This window comes from Nomascus leucogenys, chromosome 11 (genome assembly GCF_006542625.1).
Source record: "Nomascus leucogenys isolate Asia chromosome 11, Asia_NLE_v1, whole genome shotgun sequence".
Taxonomy (NCBI): domain Eukaryota; kingdom Metazoa; phylum Chordata; class Mammalia; order Primates; family Hylobatidae; genus Nomascus; species Nomascus leucogenys.
Window position 1 is genome coordinate 64,521,656 of NC_044391.1, and position 12,636 is coordinate 64,534,291.

The 12,636-nt window shown below is 36.4% G+C and overlaps 1 protein-coding gene across 8 annotated transcripts in view; it reads right to left on the bottom strand.

The window, feature by feature from the left end:
* Window positions 1–12,636, bottom strand: part of PUS7L (pseudouridine synthase 7 like) — a 133,197-nt gene that overhangs the window by 118,260 nt on the left and 2,301 nt on the right. For all 8 annotated transcript variants that reach the window (XM_030822671.1, XM_030822670.1, XM_030822668.1 and 5 more), the window contains exons 2-4: window positions 10,444–11,369; window positions 4,427–4,586; window positions 1,514–1,706 (exon numbers count right to left, since the gene is read on the bottom strand). In XM_030822671.1, the coding sequence (XP_030678531.1) occupies window positions 1,514–1,706; window positions 4,427–4,586; window positions 10,444–11,369 (1,279 nt within the window). The remainder of the gene's footprint in view (window positions 1–1,513; window positions 1,707–4,426; window positions 4,587–10,443; window positions 11,370–12,636) is intronic.

The following is a 12,636-nucleotide window of genomic DNA, read 5'->3' on the forward strand; positions in this document are numbered from 1 at the left end:
TTAAAGCACTTTTCTTCATAAATTGCCCAGTCTCGGGTATTTCTTCATAGCAGCATGAGAATGGACTAACACAACATATAAAGAGTATAATCAGATAACTTCTATATACAGATGAAAGTGCTGGATTTAAAAGATCTTTAGTTGGAAGATATTTTCCTAACTACAAGGCAGATTAATAACCAGTTTTTGTTTGTTTTCCTGTTGGAGAGGTATAAAATTGTGTAAAAAGGTCTTTGTGGTCAGAAACTTGAATCCGTGTTTCTCCGTATTGGCTCTAAAGTAGAGTCACCTAAGAAGTTTTTAAAAAATAAGTACTAATGCCTAAACTGCATCCCCAAATGTTCTTTTTTAATTGGTTCAGGAGTAGATATCAATAGGTGAAATTTTTTGAAAGCTCCTCAGGTTGAGAACTACTCATCTAGATCAGGGGTTAGCAAACTACTACAGCCCACAAATGAAACCTGGTCCAACACCTATTTTTGTAAATAAAGTTTTATTGGAACACAGCCATGTTCATTCACTTACATATTGTCTGTGGCTGCTTCCATACAATGGCAGTAGATTAGTTGCAGGAGGAACCAACATGTCTAAAAGGTCAAAAATATTTATTATCTGGTCCTTTACAGTATAAAGTTTGCTGATGTCTTGATGATCTAAGATGATCTAGTCTTGAAGGCTATAGTTGTATGTGCACGTTTAAATGTCTGGAAAATGTCATTTAGAAACTTATGCTAAGTAATTTTTTACTGTAAAACATAAAGTTTATGATATGGTTTGGCTGTGTCCCCACCAAAATCTCATCTTGAATTGTAGTTTCCATAATCCCCACATGTCATGGGAGTGACCCAGTGGGATTGAATCTAGAGGTTGTTACTCCCATGCTATTCTCATGATAGCGAGTGAGTTCTCACAATATTTGATGGTTTTATAAGGGGCTTTTCCTCCCTTGCTCGGCACTTCTCCTTCCTGCCACCAAGGGAAGAAGGACGTGTTTGTTTCCCTTTCCACCATGATTATAAGTTTCCTGAGGTCTCCCCAGCCATGCTGAACTGTGAGTCAACTAAACCTCTTTCCTTCATAAATTAACCAGTCTCAGGTATGTCCTTACTAGCAGTGTGAGAATGGACTAATACAGTGTGTGTGATTTATAATGTGTATACATCAAAATTTCCAAAAAATAAATTCCCCTGACTAAATACTACTCTAATATAGCAGATGCTTAAAAAAACTCTCTTATGAATGTAGATTGTCCCCTCTTCTCTGGAGGACACCATACCCTGCATTTTTAAAATCACGTTTACATATTTTGTTTTGTTTAAATACAAAAATGTATTAAGCTGAAAATAAAATGTAAGCCAAATGGCCCTACTTATCACTTTAGAAAATAATTAATCACTTTTAAAAATCCCATAAAAAGGTACAAAAGAAAAAGAAGTTTCCCCTCTTGCCTCAATGTAGAGAAAGAGACTATGAAGATTTCCCTGGATGCTCTTTTAAAATTAAGTTTTCTTACCTTAACATTTTCTATTGCTTCCATAATTCTCTCTCTCAGGTTTGCAGAATCATTTATTTGTTTTTTTAAATTTCTAATGACAATATCAAAGTGATTTCCTTTGAGCTGACCAAGTCTCAGGGAATCATCTACAGACCGAATATTAAAGACATTCATTCTTTTCTTTTCAATTTCTTTTTCAATATTTTTCAACCTGTAAGTAATAAATCATATAAACTCAGTTAAATTTGACATTTAAAAATTACTTTAAAATAAGGTTTTAAGTGGCAGTTGCCAAGCAACCCCGTATATGAGAATACTAATACAATTTTTTAAGAATATTCTAAAGTTAATGTTACTTCACCAAATGTGTGCTTAATACCCATTATTATAGGATTGCATTAACAGAATTATTTTAAAAACTTGAACATATATTACTAATGTTATCACTCTTTCTATGTAGGCCTTCTGACTTCTCCTTAGCTCGAGTGACAGAACCTCCTAGCAGTTCTCCTGATCTTCCTGTCCCCAACTCTGCTGCTTTCCTTCTCAGTCTCTTTACCCAACATTACCAAGAAAAATCACTAGCACCAGAGGATTTTCCTGAAATTCTGCTCTGACCACTTCCTTACTCAAACTTTCAATTCTTGCCAACACCTAAAGAATTAATGTTTTCAAATTTTTAGAGTAACTTGTACGACCCTATAAGGGCTGATATAAAATTTCCTTTATAGCCATATTTTCCATAGTCCTTACAGGAATTATATACTTGACAGACTATTGAGTTTACTGCCCGCAAATATATCTCTAGTTTTTTGCGTCTGCTAAAATCTTACTAGTACTTGAAGTGTAATTAAAATTCCAGACTCATAAGCTAAATTAAAGTAATCTCTCTTCCTAAGAGGGGAGCTTTCATCTTAAATATACTTTAACATCTAAAGTTCTTCTCTCTGCCCTATCCTGCACTTCTTGACCACAAAAGCAAAATCAAACACTTTTTTTGTCCCCCATATAAGAGCTCAGAAGCACTCAGAAGAGTCTACTTGCACATAGTGGATACTTAAACATGTGTTAACTAAGAATTAATATATCGATATTACATTAATTAGGCTGAATTTTGACCCAATTATTCACATTTTGAAGTTTATCTTAAGGAAATTATAAGTTACAGATTTAAGTATAAGAATATTAATCATGGTATTATTTACAGGGAAAAGCTGGAAAGAATTTCAATTTTCAAAAACAGGGAATGTTAAACAAATTAGTCTGTATGATAGACATAATTTATTCCATGACATAAATTTTCATCTAACAATATTATTTTATTTTATAAAGTAAAATATAAACTGTATATGCAGTATGATTTTCATATATATAATAAATGTTGGCTGGGTGCGGTGGCTCATGCCTGTAATCCCAGCACTTTGGGAGGCTGAGGCGGGTGGATCATCTGAAGTCAGGAGTTCGAGACCAGCCTGGCCAACATGGTGAAACCCCATGTCTACTAAAAATACAAAAATTAGCCAGGCATGGTGGTGGGCGCCTGTAATCCCAGCTACTCGGGGGACTGAGGCAGGAGAATCGCTTGAACATGGGAGGTAGAGATTGCAGTGAGCCAAGATTGCGCGTTGCACTCCAGCCTGGGCAACAAGGGCAAAAATCCGTCTCAAAAAAAAATAAATAATAAATAATTTTAAAAAGTTTCTGTGTGATGTAGTCTCTGAAAAAGGTCTAGAGAGAAATGGAGAAAAATGTTATTGCAGTTATTTATTTTTGTTTATTTTTTTGAGACAGAGTCTCGCTCTGTTGCCCAGGCTGGAGTGCAGTGGCATGATCCCTGCTCACTGCAACTCCCACCTTCCTATTCAAGCAATTCTCCTGCCTCAGCCTCCCAAATAGCTGGGATTACAGGTGCACGCCACCACATCCAGCTAATTTTTTATATTTTTGGTAGAGATGGGGTTTCACCATGTTGGTCAGGCTGGTCTTGAACTCCTAACCTCAAGTGATCCGCCTGCCTCAGTCTCTCAAAGTACTGGGATTATGGCATAAGCCACCATGCCCAGCCTATTGCAGTTATTTCTGAGTAGTAGGCTTACCAGTAACTTCATTTTTAAAAAATTTTTTTCTATTTTCTATAATAAATATATGTCTTTTATAGTAACAAAAAATATTTGTAAAATTTGATTAAGCTGACGGAGGCTAAATTTGAGTACTTTACATTCTATTTCACAAGGATTTATTTTAAATGTAAGGATCCATGATAATAAAGGCATAATATAATTAATTAGGAAAACATGATTTATGAGATACTTTTCTGAATATAAATGCATATTTGAATACAGTACAGGATGTTTAGAAACAATTTAGACAATTTAAATCTTCCACTTCTCAAAGTTTCTATCCTAAAATTTCTTATATTTTCAATGTAAACTTAAGACATATCTCTATTTAGAAGATAATTATGAATATAGAATGTGCTGTTCAATAAGCATGTAATCAGTGGATATTGATAGTGAGGTTAATATACTCCCAGTATTATTCTGAGCTTTTGATCTTACACGTATTTATTGGATGAAGTATGAAAGTAAAGTTCAGTCTTTTTCTTTTTTTTTGAGACGGAGTCTTGCTCTGTCACCCAGGCTAGAGTGCAGTGGCACTATCTCTGCCCACTGCAAGCTCCACTTCCCGGGTTCTCGCCATTCTCCCACCTCAGCCTCCGGAGTAGCTGGGATTACAGGCGTCTGCCACCACGCCCGGCTAATTTTGTTTTCGTTATTTTTAGTAGAGATGGGGTTTCACTGTGTTAGCCAGGATGGTCTGGATCTCCTGACTTCATGATCCACCCGCCTCGGCCTCCCAAAGTGCTGGGACTACAGGTGTGAGCCACCACGCCCAGCCAAAATTCAGTCTTATAAAGTAATATCTTATTACCTCTCTGGAGTCACTTTTCTAACAACCATTGCTTGATAGGTGATGGCTTTCTTGTCTTTAAGGCCTGCATAACTAAAATCCGAAGGAATAACACCAAGTTTGATAGCTAAAAAACCAATTGCTTCAAACATTTCCAGGTTTTCCTTTCGTAGGGTAAAAGCTGAAACAAAAAAAAAATCTTAGATCACAAAAAAGCAGCTACCATATATCAATTACATTCTTAGCTGACTAACACATTAGTATAATGAATCAAACTATTAATGTAAGGAGGTTTTTTGTTGTTGTTGTTGTTGTTTTGAGATGGAGTCTCACTCTGTCACCAGGCTGCAGTGCAGTGGCGCAATCTAGGCTCACTGCAACCTCTGCCTCCCGGGTTCCAGTGATTCTCCTGCCTCAGCCTCCTGAGTACCTGGGACTACAGGCACACGCCACCACGCCCGGCTAATTTTTGTATTTTTAGCAGGGATGGGGTTTCACCGTGTTGGCCAGGATGGTCTCGATCTCTTGGCCTCGTGATCCACCCACCTCGGCCTCCCAAAGTGCTGTGATTACAGGCGTGAGCCACTGTGCCCAGCTGTAAGGAGTAGTTTTTAATGAAAATATAAAATCAGCATGATAGATTTCAGCTGTTATTTTTAAACTGCTGGTTGGCTCATTGAAGGCTTACAGGCAAAAAAATCCAAATTCCTTAATTTGGTATTCATATCTGGCCCAAATGCACCTTTCCTGTCTCCAAGTGCACCACTTCCCTTCACATATCCTATAACCCTGCCACAGAGAACTTCTTGTAATCCCTGGATTAACTAGAGCCTTCAACAGTTTTGTACTTTCATACATTTAAGTCCTTTGTCTATAACATGTGTTCCCCTTGTATGTTCATTGCAGCGCTATTCAGAATACCAAAGACATGAAATCAACCTACGTGCCTAACAAAAGTGGATTTGATAAAGAAAATGTAGCTGGGTACTGTGGATCATGCCTGTAATCTCAGCACTCTGGGAGGCTGAGGCAGAAGGATTTCAAGAGCAAACAATCTAAGACCAGGCTGGGCGACATGTGGAGACCCCATCTCTACAAAAAATTAAAAAGTTAGCCAGGTGTGGTAGCAAACACCTGTGGTCACAGCTACCCAGGAAGCTGAGGTAGGATGACTGCTTGATCCTAGGAGGTCGAGGCTGTAGCAAGCCACGACGGTGCCACTGCACTCCAGCCTGGGTGAAAGGGCGAGACTCTGTCTCAAAGAAAAAAAAGTGGTACATATACACCATGAAATACTACACAGCCATTAAAAAGAACAAAATCATGCCCTTTGCAGCAATATGGATGCAGCTAGAGGCCGTTATCCTAAGTGAATTAACGAAGGAACAGAAAACTAAACACCTCATGTTCTCACTTATAAGTAGGAGCTAAACACTGGGTACATGTGGACATAAAAATGGAAACAATAGACACTGGGGTCTATAAGAGGTAAGAGAGAGGAAGGGCATAGGGCTGAAAAACAACCTATTGGGTACTATGCTCACTACCTGGGTGATGGGTTCCATCGTACCCCAAATCTCAGCATCACACAACATACCCTTGTAACAAACCTGCACATGTACACCCTGAAACTAACATAAAAGTTAAAAAACAAAATGTGTTCCTTCCATTTATTATTTGTCTTACTTCTATGCATTCTTGAAGGTCCAACAGCAGCAGCCATTTGCCCTGACAATTTTGGACATGTCATTCAAAAAGCTCAGCAATTTAAAAGAAATCCCCAACTTGTTTGAGATATTAGTTTGTTGCTGATAGTAGCCTAGGTGGATAAGCATTTTTTCACCCATAAAAATTTAGAATTTAGTATAGAAATATATTAAAGAGAATCAAATCCATGATATTGTATTAATATTAATCTATCTACATAAAAATTTATGCACTTGAATGTTTAAGAGAATGAAACTTGTAGTTTCAATTTAAAATATTTAATTGATTTAATTTGTCTTTTCATATTGAATCTTATTTAAGTTAGTAAGCAATATGGGAACATTTACAAAATCCTAAGGGTCACTAAATTTATAAGTTTAATGTATAAGATTTATAACATTTTCTTAATTACTTGGAAAAATTACATATTTAAAAACAATTATACTGAATTTTAAAATTCAATTTTAGAGACTTCCACTTTGAGCCATGTTGGAATAACTGATACCAGATGACCTCCCACTGTAAACAAATAGAAAATGGAACAAAACATATGAAACAGCCATTTTTAGAGACTGGCAAATAGGTACCACAAAACTGTAATCTAAAAGAAAAGAAAAACAAATGAGGGGAGTGCTAAAATACTCTAATTTTCTGCCTAGAAGTACATTCTGGAACACAGCACAGACATAATCCAGGTAGAGCACAGGAGTTTTGCTGAGTTAAGAGGGTAGATATTGGATTTCAGGAAGGCTGAGTGGGCTGGAATTCACAGGGAGAGTACCTGGTAAGACAAAGCTTTGTAGAGAAGAAGTTCCAGAAATCTACATAAATGGTTCCTTGAGTTTGTTGCTGATCAGTAATTTGTGCATGTCTACAGTTAAATGCTATGTATTATTTATTGTTGCATGACAAGTCACTTCAAATCTTAATGGCTCACAATATTCATTTATCTCCTGTACTTTCTGTAGATCAGGACTTCAAGAACTCTTTGATTTGGTGGTTGCAGTTCAGGCTCTCCTGAGGTTGCATGCAGCTAGATGTGGCTAGGGCTGCAGTTATTTATTTATTTATTTTTAATTTTTTATATATATATATTTTTATTATACTTTAAGTTCTAGGGTACATGTGCACAACATGCAGGTTTGTTACATATGTATACATGTGCCATGTTGGTGTGCTGCAACCATTACCTCATCATTTACATTAGGTATATCTCCTAATGCTATCCCTCCCCCCTCCCCCCACCCCACAACAGGCCCCAGTGTGTTACGTTCCCCTTCCGGTGTCCAAGTGTTCTCATTGTTCAATTCCCACCTATGAGTGAGAACATGCGGTGTTTGGTTTTTTGTCCTTGTGATAGTTTGCTGAGAATGATGGTTTCTAGCTTCATCCACGTCCCTACAAAGGACATAAACTCATCATTTTTTATGGCTACATAGTATTCTATGGTGTATATATGCCATATTTTCTTAATCCAGTCTATCATTGTTGGACATTTGGGTTGGTTCCAAGTCTTTGCTATTGTGAGTACTGCTGCAATAAACATACGTGTGCATGTGTCTTTATAGCAGCATGATTTATAATCCTTTGGGTATATACCCAGTAATGGGATGGCTGGGTCAAATGGTATTTCTAGTTCTAGATCCCTGAGGAATCGCCACACTGACTTCCACAATGGTTGAACTAGTTTACAGTCCCACCAACAGTGTAAAAGTGTTCCTATTTCTCCACATCCTCTCCAGCACCTGTTGTTTCCTGACTTTTTAATGATTGCCATTCTAACTGGTGTGAGATGATATCTCATTGTGGTTTTGATTTGCATTTCTCTGATGGCCAGTGATGATGAGCACTTTTTCATGTGTCTGTTGGCTGCATAAATGTCTTCTTTTGAGAAGTGTCTGTTCATATCCTTCACCCACTTTTTGATGGGGTTGTTTTTTTCTTGTAAATTTGTTTGAGTTCTTTGTAGATTCTGGATATTAGCCCTTTGTCAGATGAGTAGATTGCAAAAATTTTCTCCCATTCTGTAGGTTGCCTGTTCACTCTGATGGGCTGCAGTTATTTAAAAGCCTGAAAGAAACTGGAGGATCCATTTCCAAAGGGGCTCATTTACATGGCTGGAAGGTTGGTACTGGCTGTTAGCATGAAGCTCTAGTTCCTGTCCAAAGGGCTGTTTGAGTATCCTCACAGTACAGCAGCTGGCTTTCCCCAGAGTGAGCAATCCAAGAACATGACAAGAAGTATAATACTTTTATGACCTAGCCTCAGAAGTCACCTCACATCCACATTCTCCCTCAAATTCTTTCCAAGTTCCAAGGCTGAATGCTTCCAAAGCAAATATCATGTGTGCTTTACTGACCATTATATCCTTTATATACTGGTCAAATATCCTTTACACTGACCAAATATCATGTGTGCTTTATATCCTTTATATACTGGTCAAATATCCTTTACACTGACCAAATATCATGTGTGCTTTACTGACCACTGGCAGACTAATGGGTAAACAAAATGTGGCATACACCTACCATGGGGTATTATTCAGCCTTAAAAGGGAAGGAAATTCTAACACATGCTACAACATGGATGAATCTCGACAACATACTAAGTGAAATAAGCCCATTACAAAAAGACAAATACTGTATGATTCCACTTATATGAGATACCTAGAGTTGTCTAATCCATAGAGACAGAATGAAAAATGGTGGTTCCCATTTTTCAGAGCTGGAGAGGAGGAAGAATTGTTTAATAAATATGGGGTTTTAGTTTGGGATGGTGAAAAAATTCTGGAGATGAATGGTGGTGAGAGATGTACAACAATGTGAATGTCCTCAATGCCACTGATACTTAAAAATGGTTAAGATGGTACATTTTATGTTATGTATATTTTAACATAATTTAAAATTAAAAATAAAAGGTTTTTTGAACCATCATTCCTCCTTTTAACATATGCCTCCAACTATTCACAACTTTAGAAAAATGAATTTAAACTAATATGTAAAGTTCTATAATTTTTTTACTCATTAACCCAAATTAATATTGTTAGAATTTCAAGTAGTATAAGATAAATAAGAATTCCTAGAGCTGCTTAAATCACTCACCAGCAATTCCTCTTTCTGCGAGTAAAGCTAGTATTGTTTTTCCTTCAAAATGGATATATCTGTTAACACTTACTATATGCCTAATATTAAGTAACTATTACATAGTAAACAATTTCATTATTTCATTCAATCCTTAGAATATCATTGTGAGTCAGGCTTTACTATTACTCCATTTTTCAAGTACAACCAAAAGTTATGAATTATTAAGTAACTTGCCCAAGGTATTATTCTTCCCATTTTTACATTTGTGAAATCAAATCTTAAAGATGTTAAAAATTTCGTAAGTCTTTTTGTGAACTAAAAGTCATAATATCAAATCAAACCCACGTAGTTCCAAGGTCCAAACTCTTTTCATTTGCACCTGTAGTCCCTACATGGCACTATCCTATTTCTGTGTCACTGTGCAAATTTAGGTTCCTGGTTTTATCTTAAAATACTTTGCTAAATAAATTTATTAAATATGATCATCTGAAACAGTTCCATCCTTCAAGTAGAATTGAGGCCAATTAAACCTAGTCAGCAGGACTTTTACAGTGAGAGTTCATCAGTTCCAGCCACCCTGGGAATTAAACACAGACCCTAAAACAGTGATTCTCCAAGAGTAGCAGACCAGGAAAAAACACTGCCTGGAAATCTGTGAAAGCCTCAGAATCAGAAACTGAGAATGGGGCTCTGAAATCTGTTTTAACAAGACCTTTTGATGATTATATGCATGCTGAAGTTTCAGAACATCTTGTCTAGAAGACCAGCAGGTCCAAGTTTTCAGGTTCCCTACCTTGGGTAGGGAAATATAATTTGTTTTGGATTACAGAGTATCTCGTCACTTTCCCAAGCACAGTAAATATATTCTTCTAATCTCTAAAAACTTAATTTTAATTGAGATGACTTCCAAAATATGAAATCAAGATTTACCTTCAATAAAACTTATTAAACACAAACCAACTGCTTCAACTTCATACATTTGTGAATAGGCTAATATAAATGCCTAGGTTATCAGTAAGGCTAATTTTTAAATTCAGTGTAATTTGAAAGGTTTTATCATCTTCCAATAAGTAACAGAATAAATAAGAATTCCTAGAGTTGCTTAAATTGCTTATCAGCAATTCCTCTCCCTAAAGGTAAATAATATATTCTTTCCAATCTCTCTAGCCAAGTCTATTCAATTCATTTTCACAATTTTAAATTTAACTAAGCTTATCCAAGAAAATGGATGATGATTTATTAAATTACCTGTATATATAACTTTTCCTTCTTGGCATTCAGAAAGAGGCCTTTTCCCACGCTTGTGTGCTTTTTCCCGAAATCTTACAGTTACCACCACATTCGGATTACCAGCACTGCAATTCATTTCAGAAAAAGATTTGGTTTCCACAAGGTTTCCAAACTTTTTGTTAACAAAATGGTGGACAGCTTTTCTGTGGTCTTTGTTTGCATCAGGTTTAAAGGTAAATTTGGAATTTTCTTTCTTTGCATCCAAATATTTAAAAAAGTCAAATGCTTCCTCTTCAGATACCAAATGACAAAGTTCTTTATACTCAAGATTTGGTTTTGCAACAATTTCACTGTTTTTTCCTACAGTTATTAAAAATGGAAATTTCTGCCTAATGGCACTGTGTAAACTAGCCCTCTGGTTTCTGTCAAGGATTCTGCCTATTGAGAATTCAGGAGGTAGTCCAGTTAGCTCTGTTTTAGAAAGCCACTTCTCTTTTATATCACAGGCAAAATTATTCAGTAACTCATGAGTTTTTTCATCCAAAAAGGAGCTTAAAACATCAGCTTTTTCTTCACATTTGGAAGTTCCATCAACGATAGTATCTTCCTTTTCTGAACCAGACTGATGATTTTGGTCACCATCAGTGTACTTAATCAAAGTATTAACTTCTTGGTTTCTTCCATCTTCAAAGGACAGATTTTGAAGATCTAGTTTTGGTTTTTTGGGAAAATTATTTGGCTCAGGTTGTATTTCACTAATCTTGAAAATAGGCTCATCGATGGTCTTATTAACTAACTGTCCCTGTTCATCAATTTCAGTAACAATAAAGTCACTTGGTGAGCTTTTTATAGTGCCATGAAATCCAACATGATCATTAAAGAAACACAAAGAACTAAACCTGATTCTATAATCTGTATCTTCTTCCATTCTTCTATAATAGTGCCTAGAAAACAAAACAAAGAGGTGGTTAGTTAACAGAAAGAGAAGTTATGGATGACCAAATAGGAATAGGTTTGCAGGATTTAGTTATTCTGTCTCTCTTTTAATTCTGAGTCTTCTTAAATGGTATCATTAACTTAATTTATAACTATATGTACTTCCTGTGTACTTTGACTCTCCTACACCAAGCTGAATTAATAGGCAAACTATTTCTGGTATAGCTAAAGATTTGTTAACTTGTATCTTCACTCACTCCAGATTTGTACCTATTATCCAGGATTAAAATGAGTCAATTTTATCTTAAAAATATCATTTGTAGGCCCACAAGAATAGGTGAGAACACAGGACTATAAAACAAAAATTTGTCCAAATTCCATTCCTGGAGCCTAAAATTTCCAGCTAATTCCAGAGAACATGTGGCTAAGTTTTCTTATATTATTAGTGGTTAGTGACAGGAGAGGTGACAAAAAGACAATAGGAAAACTGATGGGTAAATGAAGTTCTAAATACAAATTTGTGATTCGATTATATTTCAAGGTAGGATTAAGTCAGTCCTGGGCCTTGTCTAATGCCCCCATTAGGACAAATAGAAGCTTTCAAGGTTGACCCAGAGGAAAGTTCTAACTATATCATTGGCGTCAGACAGAAGAAACCCTTACAGAGCTTCCTGGGAACACTATGCAAGAGAATAGTACTCTGATCTCTCACTTTTCACACAAACCCATGGCTCCCATACCATATGGAGCTGCAGGAAAGATAAATTGCCCAGGGGTCCCATACTACTGAGTTCTGTGTTTCCTCCACATTCTCCAAGTAATTTATCAGCATCTGGACCATCATCTCATACCTATAATGTATTCTACCAATCTGAACCAATTTAGCAAATCACACCTTCTCAGTCCTTTCCATCATGCCATATAGAAATCATTACAAATTCTCCATATCCTAATTTCCTAAGGAATATATAAGATATATTTACTTTCCTTAATTACTTAAATTCCTGTACAGTTCCCTCACTTTCTTGCCCTAATTGAAACCTGGCTATTTCTTCAGGCTGCTTCTTCTTTAGTCCTCTCAAGTGAAGGCTGTTTTTTCTTTCCCACCCATCTACCTTAGGACCTGGAGGCTGTAAATATTGGTCTATGTTTGTCACTGTTCCTTGCAAGCCATGTCTTCCTCTACTACCTCCAAAAACCCCAATTCTTTTGAGGAGCCTGCCATTGGGCTTTACCATCTGCTGTCACCCTCTCTCGGATCCCCAGACAACTCTG